Source organism: Pelodiscus sinensis, chromosome 29 (assembly GCF_052426305.1).
Source record: "Pelodiscus sinensis isolate ZL-2025 chromosome 29, ASM5242630v1, whole genome shotgun sequence".
In the NCBI taxonomy this organism is placed as follows: Eukaryota; Metazoa; Chordata; order Testudines; family Trionychidae; genus Pelodiscus; species Pelodiscus sinensis.
Genome location: NC_143080.1, coordinates 16,255,975 through 16,281,952, shown reverse-complemented (window position 1 = coordinate 16,281,952; position 25,978 = coordinate 16,255,975). Strand labels below are relative to the sequence as shown.

Here is a 25,978-nt window from a genome sequence, read left to right as displayed (position 1 = left end):
CTAGCTTTTCTAAATAGTTCCTATCTTGTTCTTTCCCCACCAAGGGCTGTCCACCTCCTTCCCCTACTGCCTTGTCCGGGAGCTGATCTTGTCTGTGAAGACAGAGGCAAAGAAAGCATTGAGTATTTCAGCTTTTCCCACATCATCTGTTACTAGGTTACCTCCCTCATCCAGTAAGGGCCCCACCCCCTCTCTGATCACCCTCTTATTGCTAACATGCGTATAGAAACCTTTCTTGTTACCCTTCACATACCTTGGTAGCTATCATTCTAATTGCGCTTTCACCTTCCTGATAACTTCCCTGCATTCTCGAGCTATGTATTTATACTCCTCCCTAGAAAGTGTGACCATACACAGAGAGAAACAGGGTTTCTCCCAGACGGGCAAGAAAGCAGCTGTGCTTACGTGACAAATAATGCTGGCACGTCAGTCCTGCAGAGTGGTCTGGCTGTTTGGTATGCTGAGCTCCTTTCATTAGCCCAATAGAAGCTCATCTCTCTATGAACCAAGCCTGGAGCCACCATGGCAGGATGGGGAATGTAATTTGGAAAGTGGCAACTGAGAAAGGATCAAGAATTTATGATAGGAATGAAAAGACCATGTGCGCCAAGTTTGACGCAGTGCAAACATGAGCCTTGGCTGGACAAACAGGAGAATAGGAAGTAAAAGTTGGGCAAAGAAGTGTAGTGAAGCAGTTCAACCCCTCACGAGCCCAGATGTGAACCAAACACTTGTGTGGCAAACAGGCCACAGATTCTGCCATGCAGGTAGGGTTCCAATGTCCAGGGTGTGGCTGTTGCTTGACTTTACTGACCACAACATGGAGCCTTGAGCCAGGAAATTGCTATGACAAGGAGCTGCCTCCTAGCGCTCTTGCACATCCCGTTTCAATCTCTGTCACGTGAATGTTTGGCTCAAATCTTCCTTTGCTGCCATTCTCAAGACTGCTGCCCCAAAGGCTCAGTGGGTGTTATGCACTCCTGGAATGTGATCAGCTGAGATCATGAGGGGGAGAATTACAGAGCCAGGGTTTGAGCTCCAGGTGTGTGCAGACGAAAGTTACAAGACCCCATTGTTTTTTAAAAAGGCTGGAGTGAGGGAGCTGTATCGTGGCAACTCCTTGCTCGACTGGGTCAATCACATTGGCCAGCCCCCCTCTCCCTCCCAGGACACACACAAAATGTCAAGACCACCCAAGTGAGCAAGCAGATTTTAGAGTCTTAGAAGACTCTAAAACTTGAAAGTACTGGTCCGTCTTACCTAGACAAATGGAGCTGCTGTGTGCCACTGTTACCTGGCTTGCTGCAGTTCTGTACAGCAGCACCCCTCCACCCCCAAGGTTAGTGTCCCTTTGCACCATGGTGGGACAAACAGACTGTGAGAGAAGGTTTCACAAATTCAACACACAAATGTGAGAAGGGAAACATGCAGTGGCACAGTGGCCTCACCAGAGCCAAATCTGCAGACCTTCATCACTCCCTGCTATTCCAATTGTAGGCTTCCCTCTCAGAACTCTTCCTAGTCACTTCAGTCTTGAATCTGACCTACAGTCCAACTCACCCACATGCTGAAGCCATTGGTTGCATGGCAGCTCCAAAGTGATATATCCCTTCTGCTTTAAAATCTGTAAATCTACAATTCTCCCGGAGAGCCAGTCTCTTTGGGTATGTCTACACTACCCTCCTAGTTCGAACTAGGAGGGTAATGTATGCATACCGCACTTGCTAATGAAGCCCGGGATTTGAATTTCCCGGGCTTCATTAGCATAAGCGGGGAGCCGCCATTTTTAAATCCCCGCTGCTTCGAACCCCGTGTAGCGCGGCTACACGGGGCTCGAACTAGGTAGTTCGGACTAGGGTGCCTATTCCGAACTACCGGTACACCTCGTTTCACGAGGAGTAACGGTAGTTCGGAATAGGACCCTAGTCCGAACTACCTGGTTCGAGCCCCGTGTAGCCGCGCTACACGGGGTTCGAAGCAGCGGGGATTTAAAAATGGCGGCTCCCCGCTTATGCTAATGAAGCCCGGGAAATTCAAATCCCGGGCTTCATTAGCAAGTGCGGTATGCATACATTACCCCGCTAGTTCGAACTAGCGGGGTAGTGTAGACATACCCTTTGGAACTAGTGGTTTGGCTTAGCCTGTTTTCACGACAGGAGCTTTGTGTCTGACCAATGGACCCCCAAAGTTTTGATCTGGGACCTTTCCATCCTGGCCAATATCTGAATGCTGATCTCTGGCGGTGAGACGCCAATGCTCCAGGTCACTCTGATGCAGCAAAGCTCCTTTAGGTAATATGCACTGTGCCTTGCTGTCATGGGTGAAGTGTAAGAGCCAAGAGAACTGTGAAAGCCTCACATCACCTACATTCCCTCTAACTTTTTCCATCCACCTGTTGATTTCTTCCACCCATGTGCAGAATAAATATTCATATGAACTGAAGCATATGTGAATGTGCTCCACCAGGAGAAACAAAACACCCAACTATGCTAATCAGCTTACAGGGAACACCTGCCATAACCCTTGTGAACTCTGGGCATAGGCAGTGTCTTGGGATTCGCTGTGGGAACGGGGGTGGTCTCAGCCAGTGAGATGGAGGTAAATGGATTATTAAGAAATCTGTGGCTGGTCTCGGGAGCCTCTGGCCTTACCTGCCTGTGACTCGTGGAAGCATTTGAATGGGCTAGCAAACATCCCACAAGGATGAGCTCTCACTGACCACTTCTTGGCTTGACAGGGGCCCCACCCCTTCCTGAGGCATTAACAGAACACCTCATCCTGCTGCCAGGTCATGCTTTCTTCCCCTCCAACAACCAAGGGGAAGCAGCCGGGGAAGAGAAGTTCTCCAGGAATAATTACTAAGCAGGAGAGTAGAGCAGGACCTCACCAAGCACTTGCCAAACCCCATCTCTTGTCATTGCGTGTTGTGTAAATATATGGAGATATACCTGTCTCCTAGAGCTGGAAGGGACCTTGAGAGGTCATCGAGTCCAGTCCCCTGCCTTCACAGCAGGACCAAGCACCATCCCTGACAGATTTGCCCCAGATCCCTAAATGGCCCCCTCAAGGACTGAGCTCACAATCCTGGGTTTAGCAGGCCAATGCTCAAACTACTAAGCGATCCCTCCCCCGAAGCCTGGGTCCCCACATTTCCAAAACCACTTTTTGTTTCAAAATGTAGCTGGGTTTGTTTAGATTTTTTGTGAAGAGTAGAAACGAAACACATTTTGTAGCTGGGCTCCACACTTCTTTGTGAGGTAACACTAGAATGCTAGGAGTCAGGATTCCCGGGTTCTGTTCCTCGCCCTGGCTGCACAGTGGGCAAAGCTCATGTGCCAGTCATCTGCGGGTTTCAGAGCCAGGGTCTCTGAATCGTAAAACCATGAACCTCTCCTGTTTGATCTGAAAGACACTGCAAGTTAGCATGGGGGCTATTACAAATTCATAATCACAAAGCTCTGCATGTGGCCTGGCCAGAAGAGAGGAACAAAGTGCTGCCTTGTGCTCTCAGAGTTAGATAAGCACGGAAAGGCAGGGTTGCCTTTAGCCCAGCCTTGGCTTGCTCTCCTATGACAGACTTGTGTTCTCATCCCAGCTCTGCCCACAAGTCCCTGTCCAGCCTCTTAGACCTTTACCTCTAAACTAAGTGAATGGCAGGTACCTCCCCTTGGGGCAATCATGTCACACTAGGAACCATAGGAATGACGGGCTTAAACTCCATAGGCTCTGGGCTCAGGGCTCAGTACAAATACATTTGCCAGAATTGGTTTGTATTTTTTGGAATCCCAACAGTATTTGTGAATTCAGGTTGATTTTGGTAAATTATTTCATCTGAAAAGAGTAAACATTTCAAAGATAACATTTTAACTTTTCATGTAGAGGCATTTGATTTCAGAAAATAGCCCTTTTTATTTAAAAGAAACCCTGAAACACCTGACAATGAAACTATATAAGAAGTTGTTTCAGGTTAAACACCACCTTGAAAATCAAAAAGGTGTTTTAGATTGGGGTTGTGTTCTGTTTTGGTTCACTTGTTTTAGGTGGGATTTTTGTTTTTGTTTTCCAAAACATTTTTTCCTGGTTTTCGTTTTGGGTGAGAAAAAAAAATGAAACACTCAGTCTCAGTGAGAATTTTTTTTTCAATTCAGGTCCCAAACAGAAAAATCAATTATCCACTCAGATCTTAGTGCACCTTCCCCGAGCTGACTACCAGGTATTGTACGGAGGAGGGTTGGTTGCTTGTGGCAATGTGTCTATTACAAGGGAAAGCATTCCCCAAATGTAAAATGTGCGTCATGACACACCTGACTGCCTGCTCGTACGTTCACACGCCAGTGATGCTGTAAGGAGAAAACCGATGTGTATGTCAAATACTACATCATGTATTTCAGCCTTCAGCATGTCCCTAATTCCTCCTCAAAACCTTTCTTTCCCCTTTGGAGTTGTCCGCATTAACATCCCTGCTAGGAAGACTGAGGCCCAGCCAGATTACAGAGATGGCTGGTGGCAAGTGGCAGGGCAGCCCACTCTAGATTGTACCGCTCCACGGCTCTTCTTTAAGGTTGCCGCATCTGCTTGGATTCAGCCATGGATGCAGTGGATGCCCTGATGCCCCAATAGCAATTATTGGAGCATCAACAAGGCTCCCACCATGCTCAGGCTGAGATGGACTCTGCCTTGCACTGGCAGGCTACGGTGCTGGTGGCGCTGAGTCACATTTTCAAATATGACCGGACACCTCCGACTCTAACGCATGGCTGCCACTTTGCTCCTCATCCAAATGCCTGGATCAGTCCAGCACAAAGGGGATCAGTGTTATCATCCCCATTTTATAAAGCAAGGCACAGAGCAGCACCGCACCTTGCCTGAGATCACCCAGCAAGGCAGTGGCAGAGCCAGGGTTTGACTGAGGTCTCCTGCACCCGTGCTCCTGGCAAATCAGTCCTCCTGCTTCTGGGCACGAGCTCATTGCTAGCTGGCGGGTCAGAGCTGAAGGCACCTCTCATTGTATGTACAGCTGGGTTGACGCCTGCGAGGCCCTTGCATGAACAGGCAGCCACCGGGCACCAGAGCTGATGGCCTGGAGGCCTGTCCCTTCCAGCACGGCAACTAGCCCGTGTTCCCTGCTTGGCAGGCTGTGAGGATGTGGAGAATGTACCTCCTCACCTCTTCCTGGCTTGGGGGCTGGGCTGAGCCCCGTTGGCCCTGAGCTCGGGGCTCTCGGCTGAGACTCAAACAGCTTTCGAATGAGGTAATAAGGAAGCCGGTAACAGGGTTCAAGGTGCTTGTAACACAGATGAGGAGCTTCACTGGGGTGGGGATGGGGGTGGAGGGAACAGCGGCAATGTGAGGACTGCTGTACAGCCTCCGGGGACAAGGTGCTGCTAATATTCAGCGTTTACAACCTAGCGACCACCCCCAAGCCAGGCAGGGAGTAGGGGAGCAGGGCCAGTTAATCCGCGCTGTGGTTATACAGTTTCTCTTCTCACCTCCCCCCTCCCCCGCAGTGCTCACGCCGCGTGCAAATGATCAGCCTCAATTTTATAAAGAAACAAAAATCTTCCATTTCTTTTCCAAAAGGCCTGTGGGAATTCTCCAGTATCATGACAGAGAACCCCGTTTTCTTTTCTTGCCTCAAACAATGGAAAATTAAAACAACTTCCCCGCCCCCTTTTGTTGAAAATCCCTTATGCTAAATCCAGGCTTTGCTGGAGGGCTCTTGTCCGTGCCACCCTGGCCATGCTCCTGGTGCAGCTGCTGACAGCAAGGGAAGGCCAAGCATGCCACAGAAGGACCCTGGGTGGTATTTATCTCCCCAAGCAGGGCATCACACACCCACCAGAATAAGTCAAGCAGGCCCACCAAAGCCGGTCTGGCCTCTGCCCCGCCGCGTGTCTACACTGCATGGCTCCGACGACGGAGCCACGTAAATGAGTTTACTAGACATAGCAAATACATGAAAGTGGCCGCCCCGCTGAGCTGACGATCAGCTGATCGGCACAGCAGGGCAGTCTAGACACTCCGCAGTCGACAAGAGAACCCTTTGTCAACCGCTCCGGTAAACCATGTTTCACGACCCCCTGGCCGTGCATGTCACCACCCACCCCCTTCCCCTTCCTCCGTGGCGTTTGGACTGAGTGTTGCACGCTCAGCCGGGCCACCACAGGGCAGGAGGGGCGTGGTGGAGACGTACACGGCCAGAGGGCGGGGTCGTGTACGTCATCGCCCCCCTTCTCCTCCCCCACTAGGGCCAGGCTGAGGGGCGCCGCCATGGCGGGAGGAGAAGGGGGCGGTGCAGTGACGTACACGGCCAGGGGGTGGGGTCGTGTACGTCATCGCCCCCCTTCCCCTCCCCCACTAGGGCCAGGCTGAGGGGCGCCGCCATGGCGGGAGGAGAAGGGGGCGGTGCAGTGACGTACACGGCCAGGGGGTGGGGCTGTGTACATCACCCCCCCCTTCCCCTCCTGCGGCGGCGCTCAACTGAGTGCTGTGCCCTCCACCGGGTGGCTGGGGGAGCCAGCAGCGCAAGGGGCCATTTGGGCTCCCTCGTGGTGGGAGGGGAAGGGCAGGGACATACACAGCCCCGCCCCCCGGCCATGTAGTCACCACCCCGCACCCCTCCCTCGCAGCATCCAGGCTGAGCAGGCAGCACCCAGCCGAGTGCCACAGCGGGAGGGAAGGGAAAGGGGGGCAGGGAGAGAGGCAGGAGGAGGAGGAGAAGAGAAAGGGAGAGGCAGAGAGAGAGGCAGGAGGGGGAGAAGAGCTGAGGGAGGGAGGCAGTAGGAGGACAGAGAGAGAGAGACGGAGCAAGAGGCTAATTGGCTAGTTTTATAATAAAGTATAGACCATGGTTAATCATAGAATCATAGAATAATAGGACTGGAAGGGACCTCGAGAGGTCATCGAGTCCAGCCCCCCACCCTCAAGGCAGGACCAAGCTCCACCTACACCATCCCTGACAGATGTCTATCTAACCTGTTCTTAAATATCTCCAGAGAGGGAGATTCCACCACCTCCCTTGGCAATTTATTCCAATATTTGACCACCCTGACAGTTAGGAATTTTTTCCTAATGTCCAATCTAAACCTCCCCTGCTGCACTTTAAGCCCATTACTCCTTGTCCTGTCCTCAGAAACCAAGAGGAACAAATTTTCTCCTTCCTCCTTGTGACACCCTTTTAGATATTTGAAAACCGCTATCATGTCCCCCCTTAATCTTCTTTTTTCCAAACTAAACAAGCCCAGTTCATGAAGCCTGGCTTCATAGGTCATGTTCTCTAGACCTTTAATCATTCTTGTCGCTCTTCTCTGTACCCTTTCCAATTTCTCCACATCTTTCTTGAAATGTGGCGCCCAGAACTGGACACAGTACTCCAGCTGAGGCCTAACTAGTGCAGAGTAGAGCGGCAGAATGACTTCACGAGTTTTGCTTACAACACACCTGTTGATACAACCTAGAATCATATTTGCTTTTTTTGCAACAGCATCACACTGTTGACTCATATTCAACTTGTGGTCCACTATGACCCCTAGATCCCTTTCTGCCATGCTCCTTCCTAGACAGTCGCTTCCCATCTTGTATGTATGGAACTGATTGTTCCTTCCTAAGTGGAGCACTTTGCATTTCTCTTTATTAAACCTCATCCTGTTTACCTCTGACCATTTCTCTAACTTGCTAAGGTCATTTTGAATTATGTCCCTATCCTCCAAAGAAGTTGCAACCCCACCCAGTTTGGTATCATCTGCAAACTTAATAAGCGTACTCTCTATCCCAATATCTACATCATTGATGAAGATATTGAACAGTACGGGTCCCAAAACAGACCCTTGAGGAACTCCACTTGTTATCCCTTTCCAGCAGGATTTAGAACCGTTAACAACAACTCTCTGACTACGGTTATCCAGCCAATTATGCACCCACCTTATCGTGGCCCTATCTAAGTTATATTTGCCTAGTTTATCAATAAGAATATCATGCGAGACCGTATCAAATGCCTTACTAAAGTCTAGATATATGACATCCACCGCTTCTCCCTTTTCCACAAGGCTCGTTATCTTATCAAAGAAAGCTATCAGATTAGTTTGGCATGACTTGTTCTTCACAAACCCATGCTGGCTATTCCCTATCACTTTATTACCTTCCAAGTGTTTGCATATGATTTCCTTAATTACCTGCTCCATTATCTTCCCTGGGACAGACGTTAAACTGACCGGTCTGTAGTTTCCTGGGTTGTTCTTAATCAAATAGAACAGGCTTCTGTGAACATTTCAAATACTTTGTAAGTTGAGATTTTGCATAAAGATATAATTATTCATGCAACTGCAACAATTGTCATATTTATTGATATAAAATTAATATACATTTTGTGATTTTATTTGGGAATAAATATATAAAAAACAAAATAACCTCTTCCTCTCCCCCAGAGCCAGGCACTCCCATACCCCTGTTCTAACCCAATCCCCCTCTGCTCCCCCAGAGCCAGCCCCCCCAACCTAATGCCTCCTCCCCTCCCCCATAGCTAGGCACTCCCAACTTAATGCCTTCCCCCTTCTCCAGAGCCAGGCACTCCCAGCCCCCCCCCCACCTAATGCCTCTCCCCTGCCCCAGAGCCAGGCACCCCCAGCCCTCCTCCCGCCAACCTGATGCCTCCCTCCTCCCCCAGGGCCTCCCGCCAACCTAATACATGGGTCCTGGAGTTGATGTTGCCACCTGAGGCATTGGGGTGGCATGAGCACAGCAGCCAGATGTGAGCACCTGCTGAAGCGCCCAGCGCAGAGCACCCAGCCAGCCGTGAGCACCTGCTGGAGAGCCCAGCACAGCGTGCCCAGCCGGCCGTGAGCGCATGCGCAGAGCAGCTTGGCCAGCTGTGAGCAGGCACTCGGCCACATGCTCCAAGCAGCCAGTAGGCTGCACTTCATTCTTTTATAAAAATGTTCTGACGGGCCACAAAAAATTTTGATCAGGCTGTATGCGGCCCTCCAAATGCCAGTTTGACATGCCTGGTGTAGGATATAGGTCCTGTTTGAGCCATGACAGTGGCATGGACCCATTTAGCTCCAGAAGCATTGTTCCGAGCCAAAACCGGCTGTCCAGGACTAAAGGTTCGATCTTTTGCTCTGGATGCACTTCATGACTTGACCTTACTGCTGCCGTTGCTCAATTTGTTGTGGGCCAGAAGGTTTCAGCCAGTCAAAGCCAGTGCACGGCTGACGTCCCATCATTAGAAAGAGTAGGTATGTTTTGGTTGTAGCATGAGGTGTGTTTCTGTAGGATAGCAGGAAGGTGTCTAGACACTTTTGAACGAGTGAATGTCCTGTAGCCAATTTCAAAGCTTTTTTCATTGTTTGCACAAACGTTTCATCTAATCCATTGGTGGATGGATGCCAAAGTGATGTGATGAATCCCATTTGCTTTCAGAAAATTTCCAAACTCCCAAGAGACAAACTGCAGATCGTTGTTGCTCATAAGTTGTTCTGGAAGACCAAAATGACTAAAGAGTCCCTGGAGTTTTTGGATAGTACTCTCAGCAGTAGTGGGAGAGTGTTAGAGAGAGACTTCTGGCCATTTGGAATGGGCATCTACCACCACCAAGAACATGCTTCCTTCAAATGGCCAGCAAAATCAACGTGAATACGTTGCCACGTTTTTTCAGGGCAATCCCATGGGTATAGAGGTGCCAACTGAGGTGCATTCCTCATACCCTGGTGTGAAATACAAGCTCTTGCCTTCTCTTCAATAGCACTGTTCAAGTCACGTCACCAAAAATAGCTTTGTGCAATTTCTTTCATGTGCACCGTTCCACGATGACCTGAATGTAGCTGTTCTAACATCTGAGCTACGTCTAGACTGGCATGATTTTCTGCAAATGCTTTTAACGGAAAAGTTTTTCCGTTAAAAGTATTTGCGGAAAAGAGCATGTAGATTGGCATGGACGCTTTTCTGCAAAAGCACTTTTTGCGGAAAAGTGTCTATGCCAATCTAGACGCGGGTTTGCAGAAGAAAGCCCCGATCGCCATTTTCGCCATCGGGGCTTTTTTGAGCAAAACAATACCGCGTTGTCTACACTGGCCCTCTTGCGCAAAAGCATTTGCGCAAGAGGGCTTTTGCCTGAACGGGAGCAGCATAGCATTTCCGCAAGAACACTGACAATCTTACATGAGATCGTCAGTGTTCTTGCGGAAATTCAAGCGGCCAGTGTAGACAGCTGGCAAGTTTTTCTGCAAAAGCAGCCCTGTTGTCTCAGTAGCATTGGAATAATGACACATTCCCCCACAACAAGCACCTAGAATGGATCGATAACTCTGTTCTCCTGGACATGGAGGGAACAAGGTCAGGAGAGACCTGAAAGTCCCGTAGAGATGTTCCATGCATCACTAGGTCCATGATTGGGGACAATACTGGGTCAACATTAATTGCTCTCTTAACTTGTGCAGCAGTGATGGGCGTGTTTTCTACCTGTTAAAGTAGATTTCCTTCCAGCCACTATTTTAATGTTTGTCTGGCAAAGGCAGCCATGAGAGGCCATCCTCATTGCCATGCAGAGTGGATTTCTAATATCTGATCTCATATGTGTGTTCCAAAAGCCACAATGCCCATTGTTGCATATGACTAGCAGCCAATGGTGGAATACCTGTGTGTGGACCAAAAATTGCCATCAGAGGTTGATGGTTAGTAAGAAGTGTAAACTTCTGTCCAAACAGGTATTGATGAAATTTCTGAATCCCGAGAATTATTCCCAATGCTTCATGCTGAATTTGCGCATAGTTAGTTCCTGCCTTGCTTAAGGTGCATGAAGCAAAAGCAACTGCAAGCCAACTGTAAAGGGAAGGATGGATCAAAATGTGTCAGGATCTCAGAGTTTAGCAATGCACATTTAGCTTGTTAAATGCAACATCACAAGCTTCAGTCCACTTCCAGGTATTGTTCTGGCCAAGGAATTCATGAAGTAGTTTTAGCAGTGTGGCTAGCTGTGAAATAAACTTCCCATAATAGTTCAATAGTCCTAGAAATGAGTGAAGTTGACTAACATTTTGAGGGGGTGGAGCCTCCACAATAACCTTAAGTTTTGAAAGGGCCTTACAAAGGCTGGTAGCATCAATGATGTGTCCCAAATATTCAACAGAGGCCTGAAAGAATGCACACTTGTCTTTGTGGACTCATAGGCCATACTCTTCCAGTCTTTATAGGGTCGCCTCTAAGTTCTTAAGGTGACCCTCCTCATTTCTACCAGTGACCAGAAAGTTGTTGAGATAGCACTGGACTCCTGGCAAGCCACACAAGATCTGGTCCAGAGCCCTCTGGAGCAAAGCTGGGGCAGAAGTTACTCCGAAGAGTAAGCGACAGTAACGATAAAGCCCCTTATGCCTCACAATAGTCAATAGCTCTTGGGACTTCTCATCAACATGCATCTGGAAATACGCTTGACTCAGATCAATCTTGCTGAACTTTTGTCCCCCAGCCAGGCCCGCAAAGAGGTCATTGATGCGGGAAGAGGGGATTGCTCTGCGCACAGCACGGGGTTAACAGTGACCTTAAAATCTCTGCAAATCCAAACGGAACTGACGTTCTTCAATATTGGAACAATTGGAATTGCCCGTGGACAATGGGTAACTGGTATTAGGACTATTTTTGAGTAGGTGCTCCAGGTCCGCTTCTACTTTTGGCCTGATGGCATATGGCACCATTCTGGCCTTCAGATAGTTTGGTTGGCTGCCTCGTTTAATGTTCAGTTCCATGGTGATTCCCCTCATACTTCACAGATCCTCCACAAAAACAGCAGCATGTTTCTTTAATCCATCAGTCAGACCTGTTTCTTCTTTGCTACGGAAGGCATAAAGCTCTTGTGCAAAAAAGGGTTTTTGCACAAAAAGAAAACTTGCACACTGCTCGGTTTTGAGCAAAAACCTCTTGCGCAAAAATGGACCAGAAGAGATTATGCAAATGAAGCACAAGAAAATGCTAATTCATGCTTCATTTGCATTGCCGCTTCTGGCAAAGTGCATAGTGTAGCCATAGCCCTTCAGTCCTCCGGTGCACTTCTGCCCAATTCAGCTGGATCTTCGTAAGCCATGATCTCCCCATTAAGGCTGGGTAACGGCCTTTCACTGCAAACAGTGGCAATTCAGCAGTCTGTCCATTGAGCTCCACCTTATCATCAGTAGTACCCAATAGTGCGTCTCCCGTATATGTCTTCAGAACGATCTTTGCTGCCTTAAGTGGAAGATGCTTTAGCTCTTCCATAGACACAGTGTCTGAGACCAGTGAAACTGCTGTACCAGTGTTCAGTTCCATGCGCACAGGTTTACCGTCCAACAAACAGGTTACTCAGAATTCATGGAGGCCCGTTGCCAAAGACAAAATGTCGTGTGCAATTACTTCTTTGGACGTGGTGTCACCTTGGTCATCCTGCGTCTGCTGGAGGGCATGCAGCTATTCCTTTTTGGTCTGCCAGACTGCAGACCTCTTTTTCTTTTGTTTGAAGGCACGCTCAATGTGTCCCTTTTTGCCACACTGGGTCCTTACACCAGAGTTCCGATTCATGGTGACCCGGCCCACCATAGCAATAATACTCCTGGGTCCCAACTGTTTCTTGGGACACTATATGCACCCTAGGGGGGGTGCACTGGGGTACTGCGCCGCCTATGTGGACAGTTCCATGGAGACCACAATATCAACAGCCTTCTGTAGGGTGAGCTGGACCTCTGTTAATAGATGTGTCTGTGTAGCTACGCTGTGCAGGCCACACACTAACCTGTCCTGTATGGCGTCATTTAACGTCTCCTGAAATTCACAGTATTTCACAAGCTTTTTCAAAGTTGCCACAAATTATACAACTGGTTTGCTTTCTTTTTGGTCTCTTGTGCAACCTAGACATTTCTGCAATTACCAATGGTTTTGAAGCATAATGTGACCCCAGGATTTCCACACTGTCACTGTAAGATTAGGTCTCTGGCTTAACAGGAAAGCATCAAATTGCATAGCAGAGAGTATGTCTTAGCCCCTACAACACTTAAAAATATTGACACCTTCTTCTCTGCCTTAATGTCATTCGTAATGACAAAAGCTCAAAATGCTCAATAAATACATGCCATTGCCCTATAGTCTCCTCAAAAGGCCCCAGCAGCCCTGGAAGTGGAGTCATGCTGCTGCACCTCCTCCCTTCCTTTCCTCCCAGCCTCTGGCTTCACTGATTTTAGTTTCAGGTTGTTTAGTTTCAGTGAAGCTGTCAGTTCTCACCCCCACCTTCCAGAACAGCAAAATGGTTTGTTTTCTTTCTTTGACTTTTAATTCTTCTGTTGCTGGAGGCAGCACAGGTATCCCATCCTTGTCGCCACTTTGTTATATTGTTTGGAGCTATACAGTTTAGAAATAAATCACTTGAAACAGAGAGTTGAAGCAGTTGCAAGCTTCCCATTTATTACATAACACAAAACTAACTAGAACCAGCCAGAACTGGCTGCCCTGACCCCTAATAACCTAACTCGGTTACTAGATCTTGAGTAGTTATATATCGACTACCCAATACACAACACTAGGCGCCTTGTAAGACGCTGTCTGGGTCAAAACTTATGGTCAATCTAGACAAGGCAGGGGAAGGATCACAGAGCTGGGGAGGAGAGCGCTTAGCACTGACCCATGTTCCTTTCTACCAATACATGTGACCACTTCACAACTGGGGCTGAATCCCTACCCTGGCCTCTGTCAGCCTGGGAATCCCAGCCTCTCCCAGAGCAGAGCTATGACCCAGGACACCTGTCTCTGTTGCCACTTCTCTGAAAGGCACGAGTTCAATGAAAGGTTTGAGAGGCCCTGGCACCTCCCTTTCTGGGCAGGGGAGGGAGAGTCCTTCTGGCTGTCTCCCTGTGGGGGTGGCACAAATACGAGTTCTGTTTTTCCCCTCCCAGGTCCCTCGCGTTAGGCCAGCAATACACCTCGCTGGGGTCCCAGCCCATCCTGTGCGGCTCCATCCCTGGCCTGGTCCCCAAGCAGCTCCGCTTCTGCCGGAATTACATCGAGATCATGCCCAGCGTGGCCGAGGGAGTCAAGCTGGGCATCCAGGAATGTCAGCATCAGTTCCGAGGCCGGCGCTGGAATTGCACCACCATTGACGACAGCCTGGCCATCTTCGGGCCAGTCCTGGACAAAGGTAAGGGAACCCCGCTGCTGCTTAGATAGGGGAGGGGCATTCTGCCATTTACCCACATTTCAGGAGCAGGCCTCATTGTGCTGGACGCTGCACAACCCAAGGAGGGACAGCCCAGCCCGAGGAGCTAAGAAGGGTGGGAGGGGAGATAGAAACACCAGGATGAGTAGGGACATGCCCACAGTCACCCAGCAGGACAGTGGCAGAGCCAAGAGAAGAAGTTGGGAGGGGTCACAAGTGCTTAGGAGGATATGGTCATAATTCAACATGATCTGAGGTCAATAGGATGAAATTCAATAAGGACAAATGCGAAGTGCTCCGCTTAGGAAGGAACAATCAGTTTCACACATGCAGAATGGGAAGTGGCTGTCTAGAAAGGATTATTGCACTAGAGGGTCATAGTGGACAATAAGCTAAATAGGATTCAATAATATGACACTGTTGCAAAAAAAGCAAACACCACTCAATCATGTCAAACCAATCGGATAGCTTTCTTTGATAGGATAACAGGTCTTGTGGATAAGGGAGAAGCGGTGGATGTGGTATACCTAGACTTTAATAAGGCATTTGATATGGTCTCACATGATCTTCTTATCAATAAACTAGAGCAAATACAACTTACGTGGGGCTACTATAAGGTGGATGCATAACTGGCTGGATAACTGTTCTCAGAGAGTAGTTATTAACGGTTCACAATCATGCTGGAAGGGTATAATAACTGAGGCTCTGCAGAGGTCCATTTTGGGACCGGTTCTGTCCAATATCTTCATCAACAATTTAGATATTGGCATAGAGAGTACGCTTATTAAGTCTGCAGATGATCCCAAGCTGGGAAGGGTTGCAAGTGCTTTGGAGGATAGGGTCATAATTCAAAATGATCTGGACAAATTGGAGAAATGGTCACAGGTAACTGAGATGAAGTTCAATACGGACAAGTGCAAAGTACTCCACTTAGGAAGGAACAATCAGTCTCACACATACAGAACGGGAAGCAACTGTCTAGGAAGGAGTACTGCAGAAAGGGATCTAAGGGTTATAATGGACTGCAAGCTAAATATGAGCCAACAGGGTGACACTGTTGCAAAAAAAGCAAACATCATTCTGGGAAATGCAGGACAATGTAGCACTATAGAAATGTAGCCGTGTTAGTCTGGGGTAGTTGAAGCAAAATGCAGGACAATGCTTCAACTACCCCAGACTAACACGGCTACATTTCTATCACTATCATTCTGGGACACATTAATAGGAGTGTTGTGAGCAAGACACAAGAAGTCATTCTTCCGCTCTACTCTGCACTGATTAGGCCTCAACTGGAGTATTGTGTCCAGTTTTGGGCACCACATTTCAAGAAAGATGTGGAGAAATTGAAGAAGAGCCAGAGAAAAGCAACAAGAATGATTAAAGGTCTTGAGAACATGAGCTATGAGGGAGGACTGAAAGAATTCGGCTTTTTTAGTTTGGAAAGGAGAAGACAGGGGGAACATGATAGCAGTCTTCAGACATCTAAAAGGGTGTCACAAGGAGGGGGGAGAAAAATTGTTCTCGTCGGCCTCTGAGGACAGGACAAGAAGCAATGGGCTTAAACTATAGCCAGGGAGGTTTAGGTGGGATATTAGGAAAAACTTCCTGCCTGTCAGGGGGGTTAAACACTGGAATAAATTGCCCAGGGAGATATTTAAGAGCAGGTTGGACTAACACACCTGTCAGGGATGGTCTTGCTGGTGCTTGGTCCTGCTATGAGGGCAGGGGACTGGACTTGATGACCTCTCAAGGACTCTTCTGGTTCTAGTGTTCTAGGATTCTATGCCTCTAGGGCTACTTCTAGACTACATGCCCCTGGTGACAGGCACGTAGATTAGACTACCCAGCATAGGAAAATGAAGCGACGAATTAAATAATCGCGCTTCATTTAAATTGACATGGCTGCCGCGCTGAGCCGATCCCAGCTGTTTGTCAGCTCAGCGCGGTAGTCTGGACGCTCCGCGGTCGACCTCGGATGAGGCATACCTGGGAGGTTGACAAATGCCTTTTATGTCGACCGCGGAGCGTCCAGACTACCGCGCTGAGCCGACAAACAGCTGATCGGCTCAGCGCGGCAGCCATGTAAATTTAAATGAAGCGGCGATTATTTAATTCGCCGCTTCATTTTCCTATGCCGGGTAGTCTAATCTACGTGCCTGTCGCCAGAGGCATTTAGTCTAGACGTACCCTAAGATACGCCAGTGCCAGGGAAGGCCAAAGGATTGCTTAGAACCAGCTGGTAGATGGCGGACAGCCTCTCCCACTGTCTTTGGGCCCCAGCCTTCAGAATTTGACACTCTGTGGGTCAGACTTTCACAAAGGCTCAGCACCCCAGCACCTATGCTGTCCTATGTGGAAACTCGGGCTGCTCTTCCACCAGCCACTTCTTCGTTGGGGGCTGGTTTGTTGCTGCCCCCTCTGTGCACACAGAGATTCCCCTGGACGAGGGTCCCACTTACCCCAGGCAGCCCCCAGCCCCATGCTAGCAGCAGCAGGCGATGCCAGTGGAAGGGCACTCTAGCCAGGTACAGCCATATCTTGGTGCTGCTGGCTGAGTGGCGAGAGGCCAGAGCCCACAACACAAGCTGCAGAAAAGCCGACAGCACCAAGATAACCCTGTAGCTTTTCTCAGCCTTGCCACTCGCAGTCATTTGCATCTAAACAGAGGTGTATGGGATGGGATCAGGGGGCATCTCAATATCAGCTCAAGAGACTTAAGGGGGGGCAAGAAAAGAGAGAGGGAGCGAGAGAGCAAAATAAGCTTATGCTGCTGAGAAAGAGCTAAGCTTCCTCCCCTACTGTGAGGCCGGTAAGTGATACAGGCCAGCCCTGCAGTTGTTTCAAATTGCTGCGCCATTCACACGCCCTTTCGCCATTCTCATCTGGGGGTGGGGGGTGGGGAGAGCCATCAATAGGGCTTTCCCAGCTGGCTGGCGGGAGTGGAGGGGACAGCCGGCCGGGGACACTGTCCCGTTGCTACGCGGGGCTCTCGGGGAATGCCAGTTCTCTGTGCTGCGGGGATGTTGGACGGCGGAAACATTCCACATTATGCTGGTAATATAGTGTGACACTGCGGGAACAATGGCAAATTGAGTGGCCCAGCAGGTAACGGGCCTGGCTGGGAGACAGTTGCAGTGGTGCACTGTCAAGAGCTCGCTAATCCTCCCTCCCAGCCCCTCCCTGGTTCTGGGAACTTTGCTCGTTCATTTCGCTGCTGGGAAATTTCTCCCCACCTCCTTGTGCAGGCCTGGTGGGGATTTTCAAGTGATTCATTTATATTGCCGGGCCTTCCCCAACCACAGAGCCTCGTCTTCCTCCCCAGTTGACCTTCTGGGTGTGAGCATGGCCTCTGGGGCTCTGATCCAGGACAAAACCAACCTGGAGTAAACATGGCTGTGAACAAGCATGTTCTGCCCATGAGTAACGAGCACTCCCCTGCCACGGACTAGAGCAGCCCCCAAGTTTAAAGTAGTGACTTGTCTGGCAGGAGGGTGTTCTAGCTGGGAATGTTGCGCGGGTTTAAACATGCCCTGAAAAGTAAACATCATCTGTGAAGCGTGTGCCCCCCACAGCTTCCCCTTCCAGTGTCGCTGACACGTCCCGGCTTGCAGCGCGGCCAAAGTTTGTTCCTCCTTCTGCCAGCGGGAGGTTTCCTGGGATGATTCGTGTGCCCAGGAGAAGCTCTCCTGGCCCTCTGGCCCAGGGGCAGGCCTGTGGAAAGTTTAACTGAGAGGAGTTTTCCCCCCCTTCTCCCTCCAAACTGAGATGTCCTCATCACTGTTGGCTGAGACCCTCTCAGCACACTGGGACTGGGGTCAGTTCTATTATCCCCAAGTGAGGCAGAGCCACCTATGGTCTTCAGAGCAGGTCCTAAGTGACTCACCCAGGGTCATGCAGGAAGACTGTAGCAGGGGCAGAAAATGACCCTCTGTGTCCTGAATCCCATTCCAGACATCAGGGGTGCCATTTAGGTAGGGCAGGAGGCTCTAGTTCCCCTCAAAATCTGAACCCCTGAACTTCATACCTGAGGATTTCTGAAAGCACACGTGCTAGCCCCAGACCCAGCTCTTACTTGAAACAGAGCCTGCGCTGCTCCCAGCTTTGCCTTTGGGGGTAGGGAGATTGTTTATCAACAGAGGGAGGCAGAGTGATTAAGATAACAAAAGGCTTGTCAATCAATTAATTGAAGAACCATTAGATGATTATGAAAACATTGTGAGGCACTCCACTTAAAAGATAAGAAACAAAGGGTAGGCATGAATGGTGAGAATGGAGGGTAGTGAATAGTGGTGTGCTCCGGGAGTGTACTGGGACCAATGCTGTTCAACTCATTAATAAATGATCTGGGAAAAGGGGCAAACGGGGACAAAATTTGCAGATGATACAAAATTACTCAAAATAGTTAAGTCCAAAGCTGATTGCAAAGGGATCTCACAAAACTGGATGACTGGGCAACACCAGGGCAGATGGCATTCAGTGGTAATAATAAATGCAAAGTAATGCATGTGGCAAAATATTATCTCAGCTATATACACAATATGCTGGGGTCTAAATTAGTTGTTAACACTCAAGAAAGAGCTCTTGGAAGCATTGTGGATAGTTCCATGTAAACATCTGCTCAATGTGCAGTGGCAATCAAAAAAAGCTAACAGAATATTGGGAATCATTTGGAAATGAACAGACAGAAAATATATTTCCTGTATAAATTCATGGAATGCCCATATCTTGAATACTGGATATAATGGATTTGGAAAAGGTAGGAAGAAGTGCAACAAAATGATTAAGGATAAGTAATAGCTTCCATATGAGAAGAGATTAAAAAGATGGGGACTTATTAGTTTGGAAAAAGAAATTGGAAAAAGATTAGTGACATTAGTTTGGAAAGGGGGATATGTTAGAGGTCTAGAAAATCACAAGTGGTATGGAAAAATTCTTCACAGGCAATCTGTGGAACTTCTTGCCAGGGATGGTGAAAAGGCCCAAACGATAACAGGGTTCCAGTAAGAATTAAGAAAGTTCAGGGAAGATAGGTCGATCAGTGGCTATTAGCCAGGATGGGCAGGGATGGTGCACCTAGCCTCTTTGTCAGAAGCTGGCAATGGGCAACAGGGGAGGGATCACTTGCTGATTTCCTCTTCTGGGGCACCTGGCATTGGCCACTGTTAGAAGACAGGGTACCGGGTTAGATGGAACTTTGACCTGACCCAGTCTGGCCACTCTTATATGCTTATATAGAACCCAAATGTGTCTCTTGCCCTCTGCTGTAACCCACTAGACCCCTCTCCCAGAGCTGAAATAGAGCCCAGGAGTCCTGGCAGTCTCTCTCTCTGGGTATGTCTACACTACCCTCCTAATTCCTCGTGGAATGAGGAGTACAGCTAGTTCGGATTAGAAGCCTAATCCGAACTAGCTACTCCGTGCCGCGTGTAGCCGCGCGGCACAGGGTTCGAACTGCCGGCATTTAAAAATGGCGCTGGCCGGCTTCATGCAAATGAAGCCCGGGAAATTCAAATCCCGGGCTTCATTTGCAAGTGCGGTATGCCTACATTACCCTCCTAGTTCGAATTAGGAGGGTAGTGTAGACATACCCTCTGTCTCTCTCTCTGCAGAATTAACAACACAGTGAGAAAATACATTAACATTTTAAGCAAAACTAGTGTCCCTTGAGTCACTGGCCACAAGATGTCAGAACATGTTAGTGTTAGAACTCAGTGGGTCTAATATTTATTTCATTTTTCCTTTTATATATGAATTAGATACAGTGCTCCTGGCAGATAGCTGCTACATTCTCTGCAAAAAGACCCTAGAGTTTTCCAGGGCCTTAGTAAACCCTGGAAAGAGGAGATGGATTTGGAAGGAGATTTGCTTCCCAGATTTGCTGCTTGGCTTGTACTGAGCATGTTCAATAACACTGCTGAAGCTGCTGCCCTCACTCCTCCCCCTCCTACCAAAATCTGAAATGGTGCCACTTGCCAAATTCTTTCCTCAGCTGGTGAGTTAGTTACAAATCATCTAAATACAAACTCTGCCCCTCACTCAGCTTGCACAGTCAGCGTTGATGCAAGAAACCTACTGAAGCTTTGGTCGGCCACAGAGGTGGGAATTGCAGGGGTGGGGGAGCATCTGTACTGGCACAGTTGTATTCAGCAAACACCGGTTAGACAACACCTAATGGGTTGGAGGAAGCAGAAAGCAAACCCATCTCTCTCGGAACCCGACCTTTCAGACACCAGGGCCCCTGAAAAGGCTCAAGGCAGGTTCCCTTTTGCTGGTTGCCATAGGGCCATGTCTACATTTAAATAAGTTGTAACACAGCTGAGTTCCCCAGGCCTCCTTTGTCTCCTTCCTGGCCACACGTGCAAGGAAAACAAAAGTGAAGGGATTATTTTAGATCCCATCGAGACGTGTTAAACAAGTCTGAGGATCCAGCAACAACCCAGGTGTCCCTGACTTGGTTACAGGCCACAGAACGGCATCCACCCACTCCTGTGGCAACCCCCTAACTTCTGGCTGAGTCACTAAAGTTCACAAATCAGGATTTAAAGGCTTCAGATTATGGAGAATCCAGCATTTACGCTAGTTTAAACCTGCAAGGATCTATGCCCCATGCTGCACAAGAAGTCCAAAAACAAAACAAAACGCCAATTTCATGGGCGGGAAAATTCCTTCCTGACCCCAAATATGGCAACCAGACCCTGAGCGTGAGGGTGAGACCTAGCTGCCGGACAACTGGGAAAGAATTCTCTGTAGTAACTCAGAGCCCTCCTTAGCTAGTGCCCCATCATCAGCCATTGGGGATTACTTACTACGAGAAATTGGAGATCAGTCACATACCATTGTAGACAACGAATCATCCCATCCCTTTCCTCCCCTGCCCCCTGTACATTTATCAAGCTTAGTCTTGGAACCAGTTAGGTTTCTTACCCCCATAGCTCCCCTTGGAAGGCCGTTCCAGAACTTCACTCCGATGGTTAGAAATTTGGTCTAATTTCAAACCTAAACCTGTTGATGGTCGATTTATAGCTTTGTTTTTGTGTCAATATTGGTGCTTAATAATCCCTTCCCCTCTCTGATGTATTCACAGAGAATAATTCCATCTTCCCTCATCCGTCACCTGTTTTAAGGTAAACAAGCCAAATTCTGAGCCTCATCTCAAAGTAGGTTTTCCATTCCTCAGATCATTCCAGTAGCCCATCTCATCCTAGGACTCAAACCTTGCCCGTTACATCCTAGGACTACATTAATTTTTTAACAGCCACATCACATAGTCATCCTGCAATCAACCAATATGCCCAAATCTTTCTCCTCCTCTGTCACTTCCAACTACTACGTTCTCAGTTTATAGCAAAAGTCTGTGTGGTTAGACTCTAAAAGCACAATCTTGCACTCTGCATTGTTAAATTTCATCCCATTTCTACAAACTCTAGTTTTCAAAGTCATCCAGATTTTCTTGTATGATATTCCCGTCTCCCTCTGTATTGGGAAAACCTCCCAACTTTGTGTCATCTGCGGATTTTAGTAGTTCCCTCCCATTTTTTTGTGCAAAGATCATTAATGAGACTGTTAAATAAAATTGGTCCCAAGAACCAGTCCCTGACTCACTCTACTAGTAACCACCCTCCCACCTGAAAGCTCACCTGTCAGGATGGCCTGCTGTAGTTTTCCTTTTAACAAGTTCCTTATCCAACTTAACTTCTCATGTTAATCCTCATCTATTCCTGTTTCAACTGATGATTTTCCATATGGAATAGACTTATTCTACCTGCGTTACTGAATTCCAGGGGGATTAGACCTTTAGATATTTCCTTTGTCTAAAAAATATCAGTTATCTCAAAAAGGATGCTCAGGTTGGTCTGGCATGATCTACCTTTTATAAAACCATAACAAATTTCATCACAGTTGCCAACTACCTCAATGTCCTTAACTAATCTTTCAAAAGATGTCTTTCATCTTGCGTATAATTGAGATCAGATAAATGAGCCTGTAGTTCCCTGATCACTTGTTTCTCATCTTCAAAAATAGATACTTCTATTAGCAATTCCCTGTTCCTGGGGTACAACTCCCAGGTTTACAGAGTCATGATAAATCCTTGCTATTGGACTAGCAATTTCATGAGCCAGTTCCTTTAACACTCTTGGATGAAGATTATTTGGGCCCCTTGAATGTGTTCCATTTAGCTGTGTGTGTTTGACTTCTACCTCCAATGTGGTAATCTCTACTTCCATGTCCAGATTTCCATTAGCCACCCTGCCACTACCCCCAGACTCCTCATTATCCCTATTAGTAACTGAAGCCAAGTATTGGTTAGGCCAGGGCTACTCAACACACGGCCCATGGGCCCTATGCGGCCCATGGCGCATTTCTTTGCGGCCCATGGATGGGAGCTAAAACAAAAAAGTAGTCAATATAATGGTCTGCTGTTGATATGCATTTTAGTAGTTATTCCTGGACTGTCATTGCTCATTAAAAGTGCTGTCATATGGGAGGAAATTGGGTAAATGTTGCATTTTATTAATATTAGCCGAACTGACTTAAATGGGGCCTGTGTGTTGTGTAGTCTTGCCTTAATCTATGTATTCATGCCTGTCAGTGTGAAAGATATTTGCATATATTTGCATATATATTTGCATGTATATACAACCACACTTAAGTTGTGGCCCTTGGCATGTGCTGTGACTATCACTGTGGCCCCAGCTCTTCCAAAGTTCAATAGTCCTGGGTTAGGTGTTGGTCCAGGCCTAGCTTATCCTCAGTTTCCAACCCAGCCTCAGTGCTTAGTCTTACCATTACTTCTGCCCTTGTTTATTTTATTTAAATGGCTAAGGAACCTTGTACTGTTGGTTTTAATTTGCTGTGCCAGGTCCAGCGTCGCTTGGCTTTTGCCAGGTCTTACTTCCCCCCTCCACTTTCTGATGTCCAAGGGAGAAGAGTCTTTGCAGATCCATCCCAGCCTCCATGCAGTGTAGCCTTCCTGCTGTCTCTTAATCCTGTTTGAGATGCTTGCTTGTCCAATTCGGGCTGAACCCTTCCCTTGCTTGGGACGCAGGCTACAGAGAGCTTCTGCAATGCTGACTTAATTCCAAGACTCCTCCACATTCAGAGTTCTTCACTCCATGCCACTTCCCTCACTAATGCCTTTGATTTTTTAATGGTTGCCCTTTTGAAATCCAGGCCCCTAGTTGCAGATCTATTTGTGTTTATCCTTTTCTTAGTTTTAATTGAATTAGCTCTTAATCACTCAACCCAAGGGTGCCTGGTTCCATGCCACAGGCCCATGTTCCTGCTCTGGGTGAGAGGCCCTGTCTGCAAGACAGTGACCCCCCTCAGTGGGTGCAGCTATTAACTATGCCATGGTGGCATGTGCAGGTTCCCACTGGAGGTCATGTATGTGTTTGTATCTTCACACCCAAAGGGCTCAGAGAGGCCCAAATTAGCCTTGTGCTAGGATCTGTGTACACACACACACAGATGCAGTTCCCCAAATCAGGTTAGGTCCCACCTACCCCACAACAGTCAACCAGGGAGAGTAAAAAGGAGACTGCTCGGCCGACACAGAAGGATGTTTGCAAAGAAGGGTTTAAACGCCTTACATGGAGAATCGTATCAGAAGCCTCTGACCATCCTCAAAGAGCAGATGAACCAAGTTAGGAGCCAGTGGCGGGGACATGCGGCTCACGCACCATTTTCTTCTCAATGTCAATAGGACCAAGTAGTGAGAGTTCAAAGACTGAAGCAGTCTCTCCCAGGGGGTAGGGGAAAATCCCATCTCTTGGCGGATGAAATTCTAAAACCCACTTAGTGTTCACCCAAGTCTGGTCATTGAACTCTACTGGCCAAGAGAGAGAACTAGAAAAAAGCTGGCACTTTAAAAACACCTGCGACTTTCCAGCTAGATTGGCTAGCACACTAGACAGAGAATTGAATTGCTGGGATACAGGCCCACACCATAAGCTAGGATCTGACCTCTGGGACCCACAGGAGCAAAGTGAGGTTACTAACACTGCATGTAGCACCCTAAAGAGGCTGTTCAGCCTTTCTGGGCATAGTCTATGCTGTTTCACGGCATGTTTCCCTTCTCACATTTGTGTGTTGAATTTGTGAAACCTTCTCTCACAGTCTGTTTGTCCCACCATGGTGCAAAGGGACACTAACCTTGGGGGTGGAGGGGTGCTGCTGTACAGAACTGCAGCAAGCCAGGTAACAGTGGCACACAGCAGCTCCATTTGTCTAGGTAAGACGGACCAGTACTTTCAAGTTTTAGAGTCTTCTAAGACTCTAAAATCTGCTTGCTCACTTGGGTGGTCTTGACATTTTGTGTGTGTCCTGGGAGGGAGAGGGGGGCTGGCCAATGTGATTGACCCAGTCGAGCAAGGAGTTGCCACGATACAGCTCCCTCACTCCAGCCTTTTTAAAAAACAATGGGGTCTTGTAACTTTCGTCTGCACACACCTGGAGCTCAAACCCTGGCTCTGTAATTCTCCCCCTCATGATCTCAGCTGATCACATTCCAGGAGTGCATAACACCCACTGAGCCTTTGGGGCAGCAGTCTTGAGAATGGCAGCAAAGGAAGATTTGAGCCAAACATTCACGTGACAGAGATTGAAACGGGATGTGCAAGAGTGCTAGTTGGCAGCTCCTTGTCATAGCAATTTCCTGGCTCAAGGCTCCATGTTGTGGTCAGTAAAGTCAAGCAACAGCCACACCCTGGACATTGGAACCCTACCTGCATGGCAGAATCTGTGGCCTGTTTGCCACACAAGTGTTTGGTTCACATCTGGGCTCGTGAGGGGTTGAACTGCTTCACTACACTTCTTTGCCCAACTTTTACTTCCTATTCTCCTGTTTGTCCAGCCAAGGCTCATGTTTGCACTGCGTCAAACTTGGCACACATGGTCTTTTCATTCCTATCATAAATTCTTGATCCTTTCTCAGTTGCCACTTTCCAAATTACATTCCCCATCCTGCCATGGTGGCTCCAGGCTTGGTTCATAGAGAGATGAGCTTCTATTGGGCTAATGAAAGGAGCTCAGCATACCAAACAGCCAGACCACTCTGCAGGACTGACGTGCCAGCATTATTTGTCACGTAAGCACAGCTGCTTTCTTGCCCGTCTGGGAGAAACCCTGTTTCTCTCTGTGTATGGTCACACTTTCTAGGGAGGAGTATAAATACATAGCTCGAGAATGCAGGGAAGTTATCAGGAAGGCGAAAGCGCAATTGGAATGATAGCTACCAAGGTATGTGAAGGGTAACAAGAAAGGTTTCTATACGCATGTTAGCAATAAGAGGGTGATCAGAGAGGGGGTGGGGCCCTTACTGGATGAGGGAGGTAACCTAGTAACAGATGATGTGGAAAAAGCTGAAATACTCAATGCTTTCTTTGCCTCTGTCTTCACAGACAAGATCAGCTCCCGGACAAGGCAGTAGGGGAAGGAGGTGGACAGCCCTTGGTGGGGAAAGAACAAGATAGGAACTATTTAGAAAAGCTAGACATACACAAATCCATGGGCCCGCATTAAATGCATCCAAGAGTTGGCAAATGTCATTGCAGAGCCTTTGGCCGTTATCTTGTGAAAACTTGTGGAGATTGGGAGAGATCCTGGATGATTGGAAAAAGACAAATGTAGTGCCCATCTTTAAAAAAGGGAAGGAGGACAATCCAGGGAACTACAGACCAGTCAGCCTTACCTCAGTCCCAGGAAAATCATGGAGGGGATCCTCAAGGAATCCATTTTGAGGCACTTGGATGAGAGAAAAGTGATCAGGAATAGTCAGCATGGATTCACAAAGGGCAAGTCGTGCCTGACCAATCT

General features: G+C 48.1%; 1 protein-coding gene across 2 annotated transcripts in view; it reads left to right on the top strand.

Annotated features, from left to right (window-relative positions):
* WNT3 (Wnt family member 3) overlaps window positions 1-25,978 on the top strand; it is a 78,181-nt gene that overhangs the window by 32,307 nt on the left and 19,896 nt on the right. For both annotated transcript variants that reach the window (XM_014570272.4, XM_006116664.5), the window contains exon 2: window positions 13,905-14,146. In XM_014570272.4, coding sequence (XP_014425758.3) covers window positions 14,020-14,146 — 127 coding nt within the window. In that variant the 5' untranslated portion in view covers window positions 13,905-14,019. The remainder of the gene's footprint in view (window positions 1-13,904; window positions 14,147-25,978) is intronic.